At 42.3% G+C, this 23,324-nt stretch overlaps 2 protein-coding genes across 3 annotated transcripts in view; both read left to right on the top strand.

The window, feature by feature from the left end:
• The window catches only part of LOC115112256 (AP-1 complex subunit gamma-1-like), a 30,417-nt gene extending 17,724 nt beyond the window's left edge, over positions 1-12,693 (top strand). For both annotated transcript variants that reach the window (XM_029639189.2, XM_065011951.1), the window contains exons 11-22: positions 28-168; positions 725-779; positions 1,056-1,178; positions 1,403-1,492; positions 1,618-1,742; positions 1,870-1,974; positions 2,114-2,255; positions 3,374-3,500; positions 3,803-3,898; positions 4,648-4,808; positions 7,179-7,277; positions 7,443-12,693. In XM_029639189.2, the coding sequence (XP_029495049.1) occupies positions 28-168; positions 725-779; positions 1,056-1,178; positions 1,403-1,492; positions 1,618-1,742; positions 1,870-1,974; positions 2,114-2,255; positions 3,374-3,500; positions 3,803-3,898; positions 4,648-4,808; positions 7,179-7,277; positions 7,443-7,544 (1,366 nt within the window). In that variant the 3' untranslated portion in view covers positions 7,545-12,693. The remainder of the gene's footprint in view (positions 1-27; positions 169-724; positions 780-1,055; positions 1,179-1,402; positions 1,493-1,617; positions 1,743-1,869; positions 1,975-2,113; positions 2,256-3,373; positions 3,501-3,802; positions 3,899-4,647; positions 4,809-7,178; positions 7,278-7,442) is intronic.
• A 3,231-nt stretch (positions 12,694-15,924) lies between these two features.
• Positions 15,925-23,324, top strand: part of LOC115112255 (PH domain leucine-rich repeat-containing protein phosphatase 2-like) — a 53,157-nt gene continuing 45,757 nt past the window's right edge. Inside the window, exons 1-2 of the mRNA XM_029639186.2 lie at positions 15,925-16,225; positions 21,582-21,862. Of these exons, the coding sequence (XP_029495046.1) occupies positions 16,043-16,225; positions 21,582-21,862 (464 nt within the window). The 5' untranslated portion in view covers positions 15,925-16,042. The remainder of the gene's footprint in view (positions 16,226-21,581; positions 21,863-23,324) is intronic.

Genomic DNA, 23,324 nt, shown 5'->3' with positions numbered 1-23,324 from the left:
TTATCGTCATCCCATTTTCCTCCCTAGGCGTGCGATGGAGCTGAGCTTCGCCCTGGTGAATGGGAACAACATCCGAGGCATGATGAAGGAGCTGCTCTACTTCCTGGACTCCTGTGACCCAGAATTCAAAGCGGACTGTGCGTCCGGAGTCTTCCTGGCTGCAGAGAAGTAAGGCTCGGGTGTGGTCCAGTTAGAGCTGGAAGATCCGTAGAGATCAGTCTTTGCCAATCAGAAGGACCATGTGAAACCGTTCTCAACATTATCCCGTGGCTTGTAGGTCTTTACCACCTCATTCTGTTTGTATTGGCTGTTGCTCAGCAGTTGTAGTCGTGGTTCGAGAAGTAATAGAAGGATTAGTAGTGATTGCATGAGAGGCCATGGCAGCAGTTGTTTTTGCATGTGGGCTGGTCACACAGATCCTGACTGAATGCCTCAGTTTCCTTGCATTAGGAATGTAGGCTTAGAGAATAGATTACAGCCAGTGGCCTCAAGCACCTCCAATGATTAACTATTGTTTCTGCATCCTCTGGTTAATGTGTGTGTGGCTTACTTACTAAAATGCTGTGTGATGAAAAAATGAGTGATCCATCGTCAGAGCATGACATTGTTGATACCATATATTTTCTGACAGCATCAACCTCAGGCCAACTTTTTTCAGTTAATGGTTATATGATCCTCCGCTCAGTGTAATGCAGAGGTGACTGACGCGTGTTCTGTTTCACAGGTATGCGCCTTCAAAAAGATGGCACATTGACACCATCATGAGAGTCCTGACAACGGTATATGTATAATTTCATCAAATACTTTTCTCTGCAGAGATGATTGTAAAATAAATAATTATGCTTGACTGTTGAGTGACGAATCCTTGAGTGATCCATCGACTGAACTGCAAATGATGATCTCATCATGTCTGACAACAGCTGCTTTTTAACATCTTAGACACTTGGTGTCTAGGCTTGAAATTGTTTTTGTCGCTGACCCTATACAAAATTATCATTTGCCTCGTTGTCCATTTTGAGATGTTTTTATTTTTAACAACACCTTTTTGTGTCCAGGCCGGGAGCTATGTCCGAGATGACTCTGTCCCCAACCTCATCCAGCTCATCACCAACAGTGTGGAGATGCATGCCTACACTGTGCAGAGACTCTACAAAGCCCTGCTGGATGACATCTCACAGGTCCGAGGCATCTCTGGTCACACACACGTTTTGTATGATAAGAGGAAAACACAGCCCAGTAACCAGACAAATAAGAGGAACCTGACAATGAATATGTTGATTGAAACGTTGTTGGATCACTTTTGGAAGTAGCAAACCGTGTGTGGATGTTTCCCTTCCTTTCTGAGGAGGACTGGTTACAGTGAATCTGATCTTTCTGAACTATAAGTGTTTGTCTCTCATAGCAACCACTGGTCCAGGTGTCATCCTGGTGTATAGGGGAGTATGGAGACCTGCTGGTATCTGGACAGTGTGAGGAGGAGGAGCCCATCCAGGTAGACCTCCTGAAGCACTCAATCACCTCAACTATTTCATCTAGAACGTTACACACAACACGTCTATGTGCACTGCAGACCTCAAGTTGAAGTGTATATATTTTCTCCCCTTTTGTTTGCAACAGGTGACAGAGGATGAAGTCCTGGATGTTTTGGAAGGTCTTCTTGTGTCCAACTTGTCCACCCCTGTAACCCGTGGTTACTCCCTCACTGCCATCATGAAGCTGTCTACTCGCTTCAGCAGTGTCAAGTAAGTCCATCTGTGTTGAGCAGAGAGAATATCCAACAGGTTATGATGATTTTGTTCCCCTCCTTAGCTCTGAAATGAATGGAAGGACGCACACTCAAGGTTAACATTTGTGTCTTAAAATCTCCAGCCGAATCAAGAAGGTGGTGTCAATATACGGCAGCAGCATCGACGTGGAACTGCAACAGAGAGCTGTGGAGTACAATGCACTTTTCAAGAAATATGATCACATGAGGTGAGTATGCTCCAAAATGTATTCCCATTCATTACAAGCACTTTTCTGTAGAAATTATTTGTACTTCCCCTTGTTTAGTTACCATTAAGTCAAGGAAATGTACCTATTCCCCCCTATCTCATTCTCTTCCTCTCTAAAGGCCTGCGTTACTGGAGCGAATGCCCATCATGGAGAAAACGGCCTCCAATGGCCCTACAGAGATCATGCAGACCAATGGGGAGACAGAGCCCTCGGTGCCTGACACAAAACACCTGCCCCTAGTCACCCAGCCAGCCAACCAGGTGAGGGCAAGGTCACATGACATATCTGTACTAACCATTGCTGGGAGGTTTTCTGTCACAGAAGATGTGTAGCTGAATCAGTGGATCAACATCTCATTCAATCCGTATTACTGAAGTTCAGCGTTATACGCAAATTAAATGTAAAGGTAATTCCTGTTTGATCTGACATATATAGCAGCTTTTACCGTGAATGCGGTCTTTGCTGATGTGGGAACATTTTTTTAAATGTAGATTGCTCTGTAGCGCAGCTCTTCAGCGATATGGATTGAATTGAGCCCTTAAGTTCTTTAAAATACACGTACACTCACACACATTCTTTAAGTTTTTTGATTTCTATTCATGTGGTGAAAGTCCACAAATCAGAGTAAGTCTGCTAATGCTTTTACAAACTGGTCAAACAAGGACCCCTGCTGGTAGGAACATTAAACTGTGCTGGGCATGTCAATCTATAGATAAACATAAAGTAGTCTACATTTTCCTTCTTTGAGTTATAAATATTTTACCATGTTTTAAAACAAAGCGTAAATGAGATATTCAGAGCACTGATGTTTTGTCCAAATCCTCTCTGTATTACAGGTTTAATATACAAATCCTCTCTGTATTACAGGTTTAATCTACAAATCCTCTCTGTATTACAGGTTTAATCTACAAATCCTCTCTCTCTTACAGGTTTAATCTACAAATCCTCTCTGTATTACAGGTTTAATCTACAAATCCTCTCTGTATTACAGGTTTAATCTACAAATCCTCTCTGTATTACAGGTTTAATCTACAAATCCTCTCTCTCTTACAGGTTTAATATACAAATCCTCTCTGTATTACAGGTTTAATCTACAAATCCTCTCTGTATTACAGGTTTAATCTACAAATCCTCTCTGTATTACAGGTTTAATCTACAAATCCTCTCTGTATTACAGGTTTAATCTACAAATCCTCTCTGTATTACAGGTTTAATCTACAAATCCTCTCTGTATTACAGGTTTAATCTACAAATCCTCTCTGTATTACAGGTTTAATCTACAAATCCTCTCTGTATTACAGGTTTAATCTACAAATCCTCTCTCTCTTACAGGTTTAATTTACATGTGCTTTATGATTTAGTTTCTCTTCTGTTCCAGGCTCTTGACTTGTTAGACCTGCTGGGAGGTAATGATGTGGTAGCTGTGATCCAAACCACCCTGCCCACCAAGCCTGTCTCAGCTGGAGGAGAGCTGCTCGACCTACTGGGGGACCTCTCACTGTCTGGTAGGACCACAGTCGCTCTCTCTCCTTTTATTTCCCTCCAGCCCAAAGCACAGGTGGACCAACTGTGGTCCCTGGTTAGGGCAACTTGATTGGTTTCTTCTTTTCTCTTTTACCTATTCTCTCTGTCACCTGCTCTGTACCCTCCTTCAGCAATAAACCACATTAGTCACTCCACATCCTGCTTGACTTGGTCAGGAATCAACTTGTCTTGTGAACTATCACCAGTGGTATCACTGTTATGTCTGTGTGTGATTCCCTGTACCCTGTTGGAACCCCCTGTGTTGTCTCCCCCCCCTCCCTAGGTGGTCTAGCTCCTGCTCCCTCTGTGCCCGTCTCCCAGCCCCCCTTCCTCCTGGATGGCCTCTCCTCACAGCCCCTGTTTAATGATACTTCAGCAGGTGAGAGCTAGCGCTCATCAGGGAAGCTTTCAAATTTGTCATTTGATCCGAACCCCTTTCCCGCCATGTTTATTTTTTTATTTGATTTATTATTTTACTAGGCAAGTCAGTTAAGAAGATATTCTTATTTACAATGACGGCCTAGCAAAAGGCCTCCTGTGGGGATGAGGGTGCCTGGGATTTAAAGAAATGACAATATAAACAAACATCACAACAACAACAACATAGCAAGGCAGCATCACATGACAACACAGCATGGTAGCAACACAGCATAACAACAACATGGTAGCAACACAACATGGTTGCAGCCCAAATCATGGTACAAACATTGGGCACAGTCAACAGCACAAAGGTCAAGAAGGTAGAGACAACAATATGTCACACAAAGCAGCCACAGTCAGTAAGAGTGTCCATGATTGAGTCTTTGAATGAAGAGATTGAGATAAAACTGTCCCGTTTGAGTGTTTGTTGCAGCTCTTTCCAGTCGCTAGCTGCAGCGAACTGAAAAGAGGAGCGACCCAGGGATGTGTGTACTTTGGGGACCTTTAACAGAATGTGACTGGCAGAACGGGTGTTGTATGTGGAGGATGAGGGCTGCAAGTAGAGTACTCTGTGTCCTTATGTAGTCCCTATGTATCCCTTTCAAAACAATGCAACCGTATACAAGTTCATACAATGTTTTTTGGGGGTTATGTTTGGTACTACTTTTTCACTCTGAATTGTATTGACTTGTGCGTTCTTGTCTTTAGCTATTCCCCCCATGACAGCATATGGCAAGAATGGCCTGAAAATAGAGTTCACCTTTGAGAGGGCCAACCCGAATCCGAACATAGCAGTCATCACTATCCACGCCACCAACGCCACCGAGGCTGACATGACCGAGTTTGTTTTCCAGGCTGCAGTACCAAAGGTGAGCCATGACTTGTCAGTCACATTTGTATAACTATATAATATTACGAAATATATGTGTGGTTCTATGATTGACCTCTGTAGCAATGTACTGCTTAGTGAACATTGGGAATACAGTGGGGCAAGAAAGTATTTAGTCAGCCACCAATTGTGCAAGTTCTCCCACTTAAAAAGTTGAGAGGCCTGTAATTTTCATCATAGGTACACTTCAACTATGACAGACAAAATGAGGGGGAAAAATCCAGAAAATCACATTGTAGGATATTTAATGAATTTATTTGCAAATTATGGTGGAAAATAAGTATTTGGTCACCTACAAACAAGCAAGATTTCTGGCTCTCACAGACCTGTAACTTCTTCTTTAAGAGGCTCTGTCCTCTGTCCTCCACTCGTTACCTGTATTATTGGCACCTGTTTGAACTTGTTATCAGTATAAAAGACACCTGTCCACAACCTCAAACAGTCACACTCCAAACTCCACTATGGCCAAGACCAAAGAGCTGTCAAAGGACACCAGAAACAAAATTGTAGACCTGCACCAGGCTGGGAAGACTGAATCTGCAATAGGTAAGCAGCTTGGTTTGAAGAAATCAACGGTGGGAGCAATTATTAGGAAATGGAAGACAATACAAGACCACTGATAATCTCCTTCGATCTGGGGCTCCACGCGAGATCTCACCCCGTGGGGTCAAAATGATCACAAGAACGGTGAGCAAAAATCCCAGAACCACACGGGGGGACCTAGTGAATGACCTGCAGAGAGCTGGGACCAAAGTCTACCATCAGCAAGGGCATTGAAGATGAAACGTGGCTGGGTCTTTCAGCATGACAATGATCCCAAACACACCGCCCGGGCAACGGAGTGGCTTCGTAAGAAGCATTTCAAGGTCCTGGAGTGGCCTAGCCAGTCTCCAGATCTCAACCCCATAGAAAATCTTTGGAGGGAGTTGAAAGTCCGTGTTGCCCAGCAACAGCCCCAAAACATCACTGCTCTAGAGGAGATCTGCATGGAGGAATGGGCCAAAATACCAGCAACAGTGTGTGAAAACCTTGTGAAGACCTTGTGAAGACTTACAGAAAACGTTTGACCATTGACAACAAAGGGTACTGTAATTTCTGGACTTTTAAGCGCACCTGAATATAAACCGCACCCACTGAATTATTAAAAAATCTGTATTTTGTACATATATAAGCCGCAGGTGCCTACCGGTACATTGAAACAAATGAACTTTACACAGCCTTTAAACGAAACACGGCTTGTAACAAAAATTAAACAGTGACCAATGACTTTCTTGGTAGGCTACTATCTTCCTCCTCCTGTGCACTGAAGTCATCTCCTTCGGTGTCTGAGTTGAATTGCTTCATCCGATGTTGGATCGTTTTCATTGTCGCTCTCGTCACTTTCATCCGGAGGCAAATTCCCCGCTGAGCTCATGCTGCCCCTTCAACACGCAGCAGTCCAGCCTTTCGAAACCCGTTGATGATAGTGGATTTTTTGACAATGCTCCACGCTGTCAGGACCCACTGGCAGACTTGACCATAAGTTGCTCTTCGCATGCGGCCCGTTTTAGTGAAGGATTTCTCCCCACTTGTTATCCAAGCCTCCCACTGAACACGGAGCACCACCTTAAATGCACAATTTACACTGATGTCGAGTGGCTGCAAATATTTTGGGCCATCTGCTTTTCTTCCCTCTGAAAGCTTTTGTCTTTTTGCACTGAGTCAGTTCCTCACGCTGCTGTTTCCAACGTCTTATCATCGACTCATTAAGGCCAAGCTCCCGTGCAGCAGCTTTATTTCCTTTTCCAACAGCCAGATCGATCGCCTTCAACTTGAAAGCTGCATCATATGCATTTCTCCGTGTCTTTGCCATGATGAGGGTGACAAAATTACTACCGTAATCAGAATCATGGGAAGTTTGAGCGCGCTCGATTTACATCACATTATGTGACACTGCTCAGTTTTTTGGCGGCATGAATCTTGTGAAAGCGGGAAAAATCCATAAATTAGCCGCGTCATTGTATAAACCGCGAGGTTCAAAGCGTGGGAATAAAGTAGCGGCTTATAGTCCGGAAATTACGGTATATAACAAAGTATTGAGAAACTTTTGTTATTGACCAAATACTTATTTTCCACCATAATTTGCAAATAAATTCATTAAAAATCCTACAATGTGATTTTCTGGATTTTCTTTTCTCATTGTGTCTGTCATAGTTGAAGTGTACCTATGATGGAAATTACAGGCCTCTCTCATCTTTTTAAGTGGGAGAACTTGCACAATTGGTGGCTGACTAAATACTTTCTTGCCCCACTGTATGCAGGCGCATGTCCTACGAAGCAGACTTTTAAGCTCTGTGTCCCTCTCCTTCAGACATTCCAGCTGCAGCTCTTGTCCCCTAGCAGTAATATTGTCCCAGCACTCAACCAGGGAAGCGTCACACAGGTCATCAGAGTTCTCAACCCACAGAAGGTAAGAGATGTTCCTATCTGTCCTCATCTTCCTCACATTCTTATTCAGTTTCCTGATCTATTGGTGCTATCAGAGGAATTTAGTGCAGAGGGCTCCTATAGAGTTCAGCTCTACATTGAGTAGTTCATATTGCTTTAATAAACATGTCTTTCTTATGATTTACAGCAACAACTCCGCATGAGGGTCAAGCTGACGTACACCCACAAAGGCTCACCTGTCCAAGACCTGGCCGAGGTCAACAACTTTCCTCCTCAGTCCTGGCAATGATGACCGTGCCCTCTCGCTCTTAAAGACCTCGCCAAGGGAACTATGGGAAAGATTCTCCCCTCCCCCTTTACCCCGACTGATCCCCCTGTGACATCACTGCAGACTGCTGCCCTGGGGTTGCATGGGAAGCAGCGAAATGGCAAACACACAAAAAAAGATGGTATGAAGACCATGATGACGACAACCGCAACAATGACTGCAACGACGATAGACATCACCAGAAATATGTGAAAACATATGAATTTACTAACCCTTCTTTTCCTTGATTGGTTTCACCACAATCTGTTTGCTTTGCAGTTGCCATTCTTTCCATCTCCTTGCCCTCTCAATGCACGTATGCCCACATTGCACTCTCTGTGGTACGCCCACCCATCTAAGCCGCCATAGAAAATAGCTGTTGGCTATGCACTTGTTTAATAAGCAGTCTGTTTTTTTTTTTCTTCATGTTTTTAATCTTACAGGAATTTAACATGGGTATTTTTTTCCCCTATTTTCAAGCCTGAATGAGATGCAACTTAATTAACTCTATGAAATTTGCACACTCCATTCACCACTTTCCCAATTGGGTTTGAAAACTTGGAGTACTTCGGCTCTCAGTATTTAATCTAGTTTGGTCTCCAAAGTGACTATAACACATTCTGTTCTATTGATCTCCAGCTCTATACTTCAAATGCAAGGTCTTCAGTTGCAATACAAAGGTTAATCTCTCGTGGACAGATTCTGGGTGTAAACCGAAGAATCTGTCGGGACGGGATGGAATGCGTAGAATCAGTTTTCGTCACTGATTATCTGGATGTATCAGGATTGGCCGAAGGTGGTGCTTAAACTTCGACTGCTTCACTTGTGTGGGGAAATTGGTGGAAGTGGGGGGGCTTTGGCTAAGAGTTTCGTTTTGGGAAGGTAGAGACTTCGCAAACCGGAACTCACAATTTCTAATACGTATGGACCCACAACTACATCACGCAGCTGACCAAATTATGTGAGATTTTAGTTCTGGGGTAACTGAGATTATTATACAAACTTTCACATTACATTTACATTTAAGTCATTTAGCAGACGCTCTTATCCAGAGCGACTTACAAATTGGTGCGTTCACCTTATGACATCCATAAACTTTGGCAGCAGAAAGGTTTTAAAGACCCAGAGCACTCATTCATTTTGGGGGAAACTTGACCCTCCATCTCATGAGTGATTTAAAAGGCAAAAGATGTGCGGAGTCATTGAATTCCATCAGTTTGATAGTTGTTTGAATCCCATTCACATTGGTTGGCCAGAGAGGCCTTTCAGCAGGGTTGAGATACTGTAAATGGATAAAGTGCATATTTCGAAGGCTGGAGTGTGTTCGTTTGTCATGGGCTGGTAAACACACAGTATGGTTCTATTTTCTTTAGTTTGGTCAGCAGTTTGGTAGCCATAGTATCTTGAAAAAGTTTATTTTCTGAGGTGGAATCTAGAGGATGGACATATCTGCTTTGTTTGGCTTCCCTGTATAGCACTGTTTCCTCCACATAGATGGGCACTATTTACAGTTTATTCAAGCCATCTTGTTAAATTCAACAGTTAATTGATTCGATCAAGCTGAGGTTATTGAAGCAATATGGATATTGTATATCAGTGCAGGTCTGAGATCTTAGTTATAGGCAAATCCTTAAACAGAGATTCATTGAATATTAACTTTGTAAGTATTTGATTCTTCCACGCATCTGAACAAACAGCCTGAAATGTAAGATTCACAGCTTTGGGACGTCAAAACGTCTCTCTTTCTAGACTATTAACCTGGCTGGACATAGCCGGCCTAGAGACGACACGTACGTACATGTACATTAAGTCTATTTTGAATGTAGTTATATGCACTGAATTCTTTTTCTTTGCAGTCTTTTTCTGTGGCTCTCCTCTCTGAGGGCGCTGGCCATTTTGTTGGCACTATTTTTGTGGTATTATGATATTGTTTTTTTTTGCAGTGATTTGACTTAAACAATATTGCCTGATATCAAAATGATGTGCCTTTTGACATAACTAGATGGGAAGTCCCTAAACTGGTCTCATCTGATCTGTGTGAAGAGGGTTTGAGTGTCAGGGAGTGCTTATTGTGGGTAATATCCTGAATAGAGAGCAGGCAAGACGGACAGGCTGGATGGAAGGAAGGAGTGGAAGAAGAATGTGACCTTTTATTTGAAAGACATCTCACTCTGATTTTCTGGCATTTAGAGTGGAAATGATGTAGTCGGATATCAGTGTAGCTTGGTGTGATTCCTTGGCTGTCATACTTCTCCAAATCAGAATCCCGACCAAGCTGTCGGAAACATTAACCTGAATACCTCACAATGTTTTCTTTTCCTGTTAACTATCAACAATACAGTACCTGGATAGCTGTATTTAGTCTTCTGTATGATCTGCAATCAAGTGGGCACCTGTAGGACATCTCATTACTAACACGCTTAGCTGCCCCATGATGCTGTATGTGTTCAGACCTTCAGATGTTCAATCGCACTATATGCTTATTGATATTCACTATGCTACACTATCAAACATTTGTGACCAAATCGGAGATGCAATTAGCTTTGGAAATATTTTTGAGCAATGATATGTGTATATGGAGAAAATGATTTCATTCTATTAGTTAACTTTTTTCTGTTTTTGACAATGCTATATTGGCGTTTTCTGTATATATTGAGGGCTTTTAAGATTTGTCAAATATCCTTTCTTTCATCCCTTTTTTTTTTTTAGATACCAACCATTTTCTAAGACTTCCAATTACTCACGGTGTATATTGTCTTAATAGATCTTAGTCAACAATATGGTCTAAAGAAAAGACTTCCCTATTTCATCAGTCATCGCAAAATATGTGTAATCGGCTGCCTGTACATTGTATATTATTGTAAACCGAAACAACAAAAGATGTTTAAATGAAATAAAACCTCATTTGAATACGTATACAGATTAGCTAAGGACTATAATTGTATACATATATGTAAAAAAGAATCCTCTTGAAACGATGCAAATGAGCTGCATTCTCTTCATAATGTTGAGATTTGGACGTATCTTCTATTTTCTGATGATTTAGTGGGTGAGTAGGTTGCTGCTGTTGGTTTCTTATAATGTCCTCTTAAGGTTTGGTTGGGCAGAACTGGTGTTGTCTATGAGTGATGTACTGTACTACTGAGAGGTCTGTGAGCTGTGCACAGTGACCGAGGTGGCACCTTGTCGGTATTCGGGGTCCTCAGAAAGGCCTAATCTATTTTCATATGCTCCTTAAGAGGAGTAGGCCTCTTGCTAAGACGCTGTAATGCCTCCTTTGGCCTGTAATGTGCTTTATCGTTTTTTTCTTTCCCAGCAAAAGTAATTGGAGAAAATGTATGGTGTCAGACATGAAAGCTAATTAATGGATGGATGACCTACCTACAGTGCACATGGTCCTTCTGAGAGCGATTCTCATTGTTGGTCTCCTATTCGCAGGTCATTTTTTTCTTTTTTTCCAGTCCTATAGATTCTCTCCCCCATCTGACATCTCACCTCCCCATGTTAATTGTATTGGATTTCAGAGACATGAGAATGGGCCCAGAGATTCTCTGAAGTGTTGGTCTTTTTTTTTTTACCCTTGTGATGCTGTTGCACATACCTTTTTATTGTAAGGTGGAGATTGAATGTCCTGAGTATTATCAGGCTATGAGAGGTTTAATCTGTGTGTGGTGTATATGAGTCATTAAGTAGTTAAGTGCTTGTCTTCTCTTGGGGTTGACAGATACAAGGTGCTCTTGGCTGCCTGTCATCATCCACTCTATTACTGGGTCTGTTCATCGCTCCTGATGACTGCATTAAGGAACCCGTCTTATGGACTGGTTTGTGGAGAGAGCAGAGACTAGGCCTGGTTCTGTTACAGGGAACCGGCCAGCGGGGTAGTTGATGTTCAGGCTCTCTAAGATGAAATGTGGTCCTTTCTATTTATTGAAATACATTTAAAAAATCAGGACTGAAGTGTGAGGCTGATCTCTGCTGTGTGTATGGCCTTTTGGTGTCTACATTTTTTTTTCAGAAGACCTGTGATCTTAATGCAGTGCTGCTTAACCTGTCATTGTGATATGACACAACTATAACACTGAGCTAAAGCTGCATGTTAGCTGTGCTGTGAGCTCATTTCCACAAGGGGGAGCTGGTCAAGATATATAAGGCTATAGGGAAAGGAAAGACATCTCATACTTGTACCTTGTCTTGAATGTTTTTTGTTTTTATCGGTTCGATTCCGTCACCGTGACCCTCTGTCAATCATGTTTGACCAGTTAACTCTTTTAAGGATACAGTGCCCCGTATAGTTTTAAATGAGAAATGCTTATGAAGGTGAAATTCCATTGGTTTGGACACTGCATCTTAAAAAAGGACATTTGTAAAGAAAATAACCCCTCAGAGGTCTGAGCAGCTTTTGAAGCGTTTCGTTTGTGTAATCAGCCAGTATACGTGTGTGTAAATATCTCAGTGCGTTGGCATGTCTTGCTACAGTCACCAGGTAGGACATGAAATTCGCTGCAATGATTTCAATTCACAACTTCTGAGCTGCATGTGAGAGCCAATGTAAATAGTGTCATTTCTACTCTTTATGTAATCCTCTTTTTGGAAATGCAAGAAAAGTTCACATTTTTTCAACAAATTCAACACACCACCTTGTTGGGTTGAACATTTGAAAATGTATTTTTTTTGTTTTTTTGGAAGTGGTTAAAAGTGCACACCACTCATTTGGATGTAATTGTTTTTTACTTCTATATTTGGCCAGGTGACTTCTGTGTGTAAAGGGGTTTGAAGGCGCATCTGACTTTAGCCACTATTATCCCTTTCCCTGTGAAATCATAAAGCGTCCATTGTACTTTCGAAAGAGAATCTGAATATGTAACCCTCAGATTTATCCCGACTATACAACAACATATCTGATTTGAGAAGGTGAGGGGGGGAAAAAACATTTTTTGAAATTCACTTTTCCAGACAGGTTTAACATTTTGAACTGAATCAGAGTCCCGTGTCTTCAAGGTGGGTGTGAATGGACTGAAGATATGATTAAAGCTGAGAGGCTGTAAACTATATTTTAGACTTATGCTGTGTATTATTGTCTTTGGGTTGGAGGAAATGATGATCAAGAGTATAAATAAAAAGTCAAACAAAATTGTTGACCGGACTCATTAATTTATCAACTCTTAGGGAGTGCAATTGGCATGCTGACTGCAGGAATGCCCACCAGAGCTGTTGCCGTAGAATTGAGTGTTCATTTCTCTACCATAAGCCGCCTCCAACACCGTTTTAGAGAATTTGGCAGTACGTCCAACCGGCCTCAACCGCAGACCACGTGTATGGCGTCGTGTGGGCGAGTGGTTTGCTGATCTCATTGTTGTGAACAGAGTGCCCCATGGTGGGATTATGGTATGGGCAGGCATAAGCTAAACACAACGAACACAATTGCATTTTATCGATGACCATTTTGAATGGACAGAGGTGACGAGATCCTGAGGCCCATTGTCGTGCCATTAATCGGCTGCCATCACCTCATGTTTCAGCATAATGCACAGCCACATGTCACAAGGATCTGTACACAATTCCTGGATGCTGAAAATGTCTCCGTTCTTCCATGGCCTGCACACTCACCAGACATGTCACCCATTGATGTTTGGGATGCTCTGGATCAGTGTGTTCCAGTTTCCCGCCAATATCCAGAAACTTCAGAGCCAGTGAAGAGGAGTGTGACAACATTCCACAGGTCACAATCAACAGCCTGATCAACTCTGCGAAGGAGATGTTGCACTGCATGAGGAAAATGGTGGTCACACCAGATACTGACTGGTTTTCTGATCCACGCCCCTACCTTTTTTTTAAGGTATCTGTCTGTGACCAACAGATTCATATCTGTATTCCCAGTCATGTGAAATCCATAGATTGGGGTCTAATTAATTTATTTCAATTGACTGATTTCCTTTTATGAACTATAACTCTGTAAAATCTTTGAAATTGTTGCATTTATATTTTTGTTCAGTATAGTGACAAATGGGGTTCACCTACATAACTGATTTAGAACAGGCCTACACAGATGTTTTCAGCTTAACATAGCCTGACATGTTTCAGTATACATAGGCTACTTGTCATACTAAACAAGATTGAGTCACAGTGCGGTTGGAGCAGCGTACAAACAAGGAGAATTCCGATCAAAGTTCCAGTATCTGTTTCCACGAGAGTAGTTTCTTCGGTCAGTGATTCTTGATTCGCTTTTGAGGAACATTATCAAGTCCAAGCTGTTAAAAGTACTTCTGTGTGGGCTGGTAGTTGAGGATTGATTTTCTGTGAGCCAAACAAACTACAGTAGTGGAAGAAGCCAAGTCATGAGAGTCAATTAACAGTGATCCAGGTGGAATAGAAGTGACAGGATTCTCTCATGCACCACTTTAACACATCTGTTTTGCTTTTACAGTTGTGGTATATTGATGTCTGCTGATGAACCCATTGGCTGAACATTGCTATAAGTTCAGTACTCAAAAGGACAACTCAAGGGAGAAGTCATGAAGGAAAAGGCAAATGGTGCTTGAAAGATACCAGGCTGAATTTGCTGTTTCAGACCCACCCCCTATACTGCTTTTCCATGACCCTGAAGAGAGACTAGTGCCTTGGTTACCTCTCATTCACTATTTTTTTTAATGTTATGTTTATTTAACCTTTATCCTTTATTTAACCACATACCCCTAGCCCAGGCCTGCCTTATTGACATATCTTGACATGCCTTTTTAACAGGGTATTTTTGTAATTAACTTACTTGTTCCAATTTAGACCATAATGAAATGTGATATTGGCTGCTCTGATTCCCTATGAGGAATAATTTGATGAGTGCTTATGTAAAGATGTACAATTTTTCAAAATGTAAGTATCATGAGCCTCTAGGGCAATTATAAGAAACAGCCTACAGTCGTGGCCAAAAGTTTTGACAATGACACAAATATTAATTTTCATCAAGTCTGCTGCCTCAGTTTGTATGATGGCAATTTGCATATACTCCAGAATGTTATGAAGAGTGATCAGATTAATTGCAATTAATTGCAAAGTCCCTCTTTGCCATGCACATGAACTGAATCCCCCAAAAAACATTCCACTGCATTTCAGCCCTGCCACAGAAGTACCAGCTGACATCATGTCAGTGATTCTCTCGTTAACACAGGTGTGAGTGTTGACGAGGCTGGAGATAACTCTGTCATGCTGATTGAGTTTGAATAACAGACTGGAAGCTTCAAAAGTAGGCTGGAGCTTGGAATCATGTTCTTCCTCTGTCAACCATGGTTACCTGCAAGGAAACACGTGCCGTCATCATTACTTTGCACAAAGAGGGCTCGGATCATCAAGAACTTCAAGGAGAGCGGTTCAATTGTTGTGAAGAAGGGTTCAGGTCTCCAAAGAAAGTCCAGCATGCGCCAGGACCGTCTCCTAAAGTTGATTCAGCTGAGGGATCGGGGCACCACCAGTACAGAACTTGCTCAGGAATGGCAGCAGGCAGGTGTGAGTGCATCTGCACGCACAGAGAGGTGAAGACTTTTGGAGGATGGCCTGGTGTCAAGAATGGCAGCAAAGAAGCCACTTCTCTCCAGGAAAGACATCAGGGACAGACTGATATTCTGCAAAAGGTACAGGGATTGGACTGCTGAGGACTGCTGAGGACTGGGGTAAAGTCATTTTCTCTGATGAAACCCCTTTCCAATTGTTTGGGGCATCTGGAAAAAAGCTTGTCCAGAGAAGACCAGGTGAGCGCTACTATCAGTCCTGTGTCATGCCAACAGTAAAGCATCCTGAGACCATTCATGTGTGGGGTTGCTTCTCAGACAAGGGAGTGGGCTCACTCACAATTTGGCCTAAGAACACAGCCATGAATAAAGAATGGAACCAACACATCCTCCGAGAGCAACTTCTCCCAACCATCCAGGAACAGTTTGGTGACGAACAATGCCTTTTCCAGCATGATGGAGCACCTTGCTATAAGGCAAATATTGACTCTTTGCATCAACTTCATGAAATTGTAAATAAAATCATTTGACACTTATGAAATGCTTATAATTATACTTCAGTATTCCAAAGTAACACCTGACAAAAATGTCTAAAGACACTGAAGCAGCAAACTTTGTGGAAATTAATATTTGTGTCATTCTCAACTTTTGGCCACAACTGTACATTGAGTGAAATTACAATGTCATTCATTTAAATCAAAATCGCAAGACAGTTAGTGCGGTAAAGCACACGTGTAATAGGTGTATAGGAAACCTAATGAATAATTCAGTACGCCTCTACTCTGAAATGGGCAGTGCCTTATGAATAATATGTTACCCTGCCTCTCTAATGTTTATTGATTGGGTCTATCTGACAGCGGTGATGTTCAGAGTCGTTATGGCGTCGCACCGAACGAGAATGGTATTTTTCAGCTGCCGCATGTATTGGAATTTATCAGTCATGTTCCACGTTCTTTTGGGGTTTTCTAGTTAAATATACACATGCAAATGAAGGAAGAAGATAATATACCGGGCACCGTAATGGAGCGAAAAAAAGGTGGTGTCGAAGATAGCAGGGGTTGTATGGACACACTGGTCTACGAAGCGGGATCTAACCAAGCTGCAGGTCGTGGCGACCGCAATGGTACAGGAAACCGTGTCGGAACTGGGATACGCGTTCTAAAGGTAACTATCAAGCAGGTCAAATTTGAAGGTTTATCAGAATACTTCAATCGCACAGTTCTCGGTTCTAACAGGGCCGAAGTGCGTGTGAAATTATACTCACGCGTCATACAGTTTGAGCATCAATGATCTATATAGTGATAATTATGTTGGCTTTGAAAGTATAGCGTTGAGTGCAACAATGTGTCGAACCACATCGCCAGAGAGCCGCTTCCTTTCACTGTAGCTCTTTTTAGATTGTAACAAAAACATTTGACTGACCTGATCCAGTAGGCAGTCGTTCGAGATGTTGCTACATATTGCCGTGCTAAACTGTTAGTCTATCCTACTGTAAATGTTTCATATGCTATATTTGCTGTTGTGTATCATTTGCAAATATAACAACAGTATAGCCTAGGCTATAGATCAGAACATGTCAAAACACATGTTTTAACTTGCTGTTTATTTCTGAAAATGAATAGCTTAAACTATTATGGATAGAGAAACATTTGTAAACTTATCAATGTGTTTCGCTATTTAGGCTACATGTTTGTCATTGGATAAAATCCACATTGAAATTCTTAAATAGCCTATTGCCCCGGTTTTGCATAGGTTAACGGACCACCGGTAGGCCCCATCGAAATCTTGGACTGAGATTGTTCAGTAGTTTCGAGCCCTCAGTTGGCAAGCACAATTGACAAGACGTGGTAAACTGTTTCCTTACTCATCCGTGCGCAGTTCTTCCGCCATTATGTCACTCATGAACCCATTTACATAAAACATAATGGCTTGTGCCAATTAACCCCATGCATAATAATTTAGAAAATAAATGTCATAGGCTGACAACTCATCCATGCTTCTATGGATAGACTGCTTATCTCACCAATCTCTCATGTGATACTGTCATGGAGAATGACACATTCCACTTACAATTGCTCTAATAATAAATATCCAAAAGACAACTTCATTGGAAGGACCATTACATTTTATGTTCATTGAATCATGAATGGCTGCTGCTGCAGCTAACAGTAGCCTTATATTCAACCAACCAAGATGTAAACCAATGAGTGGGGAGTTTATACACATATTAGTGGCGGTTGGTGCCATTATGATGATGGAGGATGGTAATTGTTTTTAATAAGCATGGCCCTATTTCTATTACAGCATATTGGATGACTGTCATTCATATTCTATTCACCCAGCTCAATGTAACCTCAATAGGTTTAGGCTACTCCATGATACTTTCCCTGTACCTACCCACCATGAGGTTTGTTAAACTAGCCTATGAATGAAAGTTTACATGGCAGGTGCACATGTCAAGATACTTTTTAGTAATCAAGGTGACCGTGACTCATTCAAAACCGCCTTGCACACTCTTGCCTGCATTTACTTGATCTAGGGTGTAATCTTTAGTCCAACAGTTGCAAATGAGAGTTTCTATTGGACAAATTCATGTATAGTGCATTCTCAAAGTATTCAGACCCCTTGACTTTTTCTAAATTTTGTTGCGTTACAGCCTTATTATAAAATGGATTAAATAGTTTATTTCCCTCAATCCACACACAATACCCCCGTAATACCAAAGCAAAAACAGGTTAAATGTTTGTAAATTTATCAAACAAAAATTGTGAATATTACAATTTACATAAGTATTCAGACCCTTTACTCGGGTTCAAGTCCGAGCTTTTCCTGGGCCACTCAAGGACATTCAGTGACTTGTCCCAAAGCCACTCCTGCGTTGTCTTGGCTGTGTGCTTAGGTCATTGTCCTGTTGGAAGGTGAACCTTCGCCCCAATCTGAGGTCCTGAGCGCTCTGGAGCAGGTTTTCATCACGGATCTCTGTACTTTGCTCTGTTCATATTTCCCTCGGTCCTGACCAGTCTCCCAGTCCCTGCCACTGAAAAACATCCCCACAGCATGATGCTACCACCACCATACTTCACCGTAGGGATGGTATTGGCCAGGTGATGAGCGGTGCCTGATTTCCTCCAGATGTGACGCTTGGTATTCAGGCCAAAGAGTTCAATCTTGGTTTCATCAGACCAGATTATTTAGTTTCTCATGGTCTGAGTCCTTTAGGTGCCTTCTTGGCGAACTCCAAGTGGGCTGTTGTGCCTTTTTACTGAGGAGTTGCTTCTGTCTGGCCACTCTGCCATAAAGGCCTGATTTGGTGGAGTGCTGCAGAGATGGTTGGCCTTTTGGAAGGTTCTCCCATCTCCACAGAGGAACTCTGGAGCACTTTCAGAGTATCCATCGGGTTCTTGGTCACCTCCTTGACCATGGCCCTTCTCCCCTGGTTGCTCAGTTTGGCCGGGTGGCCAGCTCTAGGAAGAGTTAACTCTAGGGATTTTAAACTTCTTCCATTTAAGAATGATGGAGGCCACTGGGTTCTTGGGGACCTTCAATGCTGCATACATTTATTTTGTTCCCTTCTCCAGATCTGTGCCCCGACACAATCCTGTCTCAGAGCTGGACAATTCTTTTGACCTCATGGCTTGGTTTTTGCTCTGACCTTCACTGTCAACTGTGGGACCTTTCTATAGACACATGGGGCGGCAGGGTAGCCTAGTGGTTAGAGCGTTGGACTTAGTAAGCGGAAGGTTACAAGTTCAAACCGCTGAGCTGACAAGGTACAAATCTGTCGTTCTGCCCCTGAACAGGCAGTTAACCCACTGTTCCTAGGCCGTCATTGAAAATAAGAATTTGTTCTTAACTGACTTGCCTAGTTAAATAAAGGTAAAATTAAAACATGTGTCTTTCCAAATCATGTTCAATCAATTTTAATTTACCACAGGTGGACTCCAATCAAGTTGTAGAAACATCTCAAGGATGATCAGTGGAAACAGGATGCACCTGAGCTCAATTTCAAGTTTCATAGCAAAGGGTCTGAATGTTATGTAAATATGGTGTCTGTTTAAAACAAATGTTTTTTTATATAAATTTGCAAATAATTCTAAACCTGTTTTGTGATTATGGAGTATTGTGTGTGTAGATTGATGAGGCTGTATTTTATGTGGAAAGTCAGGGGTCTGCACTAGAGGTTGACCAATTAATCGGAATGGCCGATTTAATTAGGGCCGATTTTCAAGTTTTCAAAACAATCGGAAATCGGTATTTTGGGGCGCCGATTTGCCGTTTTTTAAAATTTGTTGTAATTTTTCAATTTATTATTATTTAATTTTTTAGACCTTTTATTAAATTTGGCAAGTCAGTTAAGAACACATTCTTATTTTCAATGACGGCCTAGGAACGGTGGGTTAACTGCCTCGTTCAGGGGCAGAACGACAGATTTTCACCTTGTCAGCTCGGGGATCCAATCTTGCAACCTTACAGTTAACTAGTCCAACGCAATAACGACCTGCCTCTCTCTCGTTGCACTCCACAAGGAGACTGCCTGTTACACGCGAATGCGGTAAGCCAAGGTAAGTTGCTAGCTAGCATTAAATGTATCTTATAAAAGATCATCATAATCACTAGTTAACTACACATGGTTGATGATATTTCTAGATAGCGTGTCCTGCGTTGCATATAATCTGACTGAGTATACAAGCATCTCAGTATCTGACTGAGCGGTGGTAGGCAGAAGCGTGAACATTCATTCAAACAGCACTTTTGTGCGTTTTGCCAGCAGCTCTTCGTTGTGTGTCAAGCATTGCGCTGTTTATGACTTCAAGCCTATCATCTCCCGAGATGATGCTGGTGTAACCGAAGTGAAATGGCTAGCTAGTTAGCGCGCGCTAATAGCGTTTCAAATGTCACTCGCTCTGAGCCTTCTAGTAGTTGTTCCCCTTGCTCTGCATGGGTAACGCTGCTTTGATGGTGGCTGTTGTCGTTGTGTTTCTGGTTCGAGCCCAGGGAGGAGCGAGGAGAGGGACAGAAGCTATACTGTTACACTGGCAATACTAAAGTGCCGATAAGAACATCCAATAATCAAAGGTTAATTAAATACAAATGGTACAGAGGGAAATAGTCCTATAATTCCTATAATAACTACAACTTAAAACTTCTTACCTGGGAATATTGAAGACTCGTGTTAAAAGGAAGCACCAGCTTTCATATGTTCTCATGTTCTGAGCAAGGAACTTAAACGTTAGCTTTCTTACATGGCACATATTGCACTTTTACTTCTTCTCCAGAACTTTGTTTTTGCATTATTTAAACCAAATTGAACACGTTTCATTATTTACTTGAGGCTAAATTGATTTTATGGTTGTGTTATATTAAATTAAAATAAGTGTTCATTCAGTATTGTTGTAATCGTCATTATTACAAATACCAATTAATCTGACGATTTTTTTAAATGTATCGGCTTTTTTGGTCCTCCACTAATCGGTATCGGCGTTGAAAAATCATAATCGGTCGACCTCTAGTCTGCACTGTATGTTTATCCCTGTTTGACATCTCAGAACATGGTTTGTTAATTGATCTTCTGATCACTCTGAGTTGTTGGAGCTTTATTTGACAGATTTTCTTTGCCCTCTGGCCTTGGACGGTTGTCGTGGGTAACGGAGTGAAATGAGGGCAATGACTGTCTAGGCAATGGTCGATGCTCAGGGCCGTGGCAGCCTCTCTGTGAATGAGTTTGCCCGTCTTGTAGACTCACATAGAGAGACCTGTGGTGTGTGCCTGTCGCCATTGATGTGTATGTTGTCATTGCACATAGTGAGGTTCTCTGCTTTTGGGAGAGAGTGTGTGCATATGTTGCCTGTCACCCATTGATGTGTATGTTGTCATTGCACATAGTGAGGTTCTCTGCTTTTGGGAGAGAGTGTGTGCATATGTTGCCTGTCACCCATTGAGCTGTGTGTGATGTCATTGCACATTGAGGCCTGTTGTGTGCATCTTTGGAGCTGTCGTGCTGAAGAGCTGCGGCTCGGGGCCCTGCTGTCTCCTCTGTTGCCTCTCTCTCTGTGTGTGTGTGTGTGTGTGTGTGCGCTGCAGTGCAGTGTAGTGTGGATGCCAGCAGCTGCCTGCCTGTGCCGGGCAGCTGTGGTGATGCACGGTATCGTGGAAGGATGACTTCATCAGTGTCTGACTAATGACCTAATGCCTGGTCACCAGTACCAAAAGCCAGGGTCCAGTTCACACAGCGCCGTTCTTGCCCTGTGTAAATATTTGTTCCGAGCTTCTCCAGATTTGAAAATAAGGCCAGTGATTCGGCCATGAGCTTTCTGCAGGTAATCTCATTTGAACTTTCAGTTTTGCCAACCTGACAAATTGACTTAATTGAATTTGTCCTCTGGATGTGTTGGAACATGATGCAGCTTGAGATGTTCTTTATTTAGAGCTGCTGCAAGACGAGTTATCTTCTCTTAAACGCCCAATACATTTACAGTGTATCGGTGGTGGCGGTCTTTTCATCTAATGTTTGTTTCTACAGCGGAACATGAAGAGGAATGGGAGCAGAGGCTGTGTTACTAGGAAGACCCGCTTTGGATCGCGGGAGCGGGACTGGCTGAAGGGGGATGCCCAGCGGGGCTGTGTGTGTCTGTACGGGGGAACAGTTGACCCCCAGCCCCCAGCCTCGGGCCCACAGGCCTCCTCCACCCTCCAGGCAGACCTGCGGCTGGTGCTATGCTCCACCACTACCACGGTGGAGGAGCTGTGTGCCCAGAGAGAAGTAGAGGGACTATACCTGCAGCTCCATGGAGACCTGCTCAGGTAATACTCACCACCACAACTCTCCTCTCCCACTCACGTCTAGTACCACGGTGTTGTGTTCACAACAATATGTTAGATGGCATTCTCATAGTGACATTGGTTCAATTTATTGCAAGACAGTGTTATATTACAATTCTAAATGATCCCATTCATGTTCAATATCACATCTTTGTGCTTTATTCACCTAGCCTCAAAGTTACATCAGTCTCAAACCTATTCATACTGCTGTAGTTACAAATGATCTCATTCTGGCACTTCCTCCATTCTATTTTTATACATTTGGCCAGGTTTGTACTCTGTTTTCTTGAGTGCTTATGAGAACTATACTGCTTGCCTAGAACAGGAGTAGGCTCATAGATCTAGACTTTGACTGACCTATGTGGCCCACAATTCTGCACGTTCCCGGTGGCCGTGTCTGAAATGTGTCTTGCCTACAACTGACTTAAACTGCATGCTGTGTAATAACCGTACTACATGCTATTTAGAACGTATTGTTTAGTAAAAAATAATGCAGTAAGCAACAAATATCAGTATATTAGGCTCCTTCTAATTAGAATGCGTCATGTAATGCACAATTGCATTGATTACCACTATTCGTTCATTTTGATACAGCACGTCCCCTCACCTGATTTATCAGCTGTTGTCAAACACATGTGAGTCTCGAAAGACTATTCTCTTCCTCAATAGTGTGCAGCGAATTCTACTAGATGAAAAACCAAAATGAGAATGACATCCTGGCATTTAAAACATACAACATTTTCGAAAATGCACACACTGTAAAACATTATTGTTTCGCATACCCAAAACGCCTACAAGTACGGTACTCAGACACGTACAGTGACTTGACAGCTGTTTATGACAGCACTTTTCCGTTTTCACTCCTCATGACGATGCCTCGGACACAGGCTATAATCTGGTTACGCCCACTTGCTCTCCTCTTGGCTTTTTTTGGTCAGGCCAGGCAAGGGAATGCTTTTTACTCCCTCTAAGACTATTTTTGGTTAAACGCTCAGCAGGATGCACTAAATGGGTCATGTGGTTCAGTGTTGTACAGAAGAAAAACAAGGTATAACATGACTGAGATTTGTAGTGAATTACACACCTTGCTGTAGGATGCTCTTAACCTCCCTCCATGGTATTGATGTTACCAGCTGGAGCCCTCTACCACGTGAATTACATTTCTACATTCTATTAATACAGCTGGAGCCATCTACCACGTGAATTACATTTCTACATTCTATTAATACAGCTGGATATGCACTGGCAGTTTAGCACTATGCTGCTAAAGTGCTTTTCTGAAAAGACTGGATCAGCACAGGCATGTCTCTTTCTTATCTGAGCCTGAAACCCTCTCAGGTTTGGTTCTGTAACCACCTAGGCTTCTCCTCTCTCCCCTTAAGGGAACTCTGATCAAAGTCATTTCACATACAGGTGATACAATGTCAGATTTATCTCGGTAGTG

This window comes from Oncorhynchus nerka, linkage group LG27, assembly GCF_034236695.1.
Source record: "Oncorhynchus nerka isolate Pitt River linkage group LG27, Oner_Uvic_2.0, whole genome shotgun sequence".
NCBI lineage: Eukaryota > Metazoa > Chordata > Actinopteri > Salmoniformes > Salmonidae > Oncorhynchus > Oncorhynchus nerka.
The sequence above is the reverse complement of the archived record's forward strand: the minus strand, read 5'-3'. Positions and strand labels throughout refer to the sequence as shown.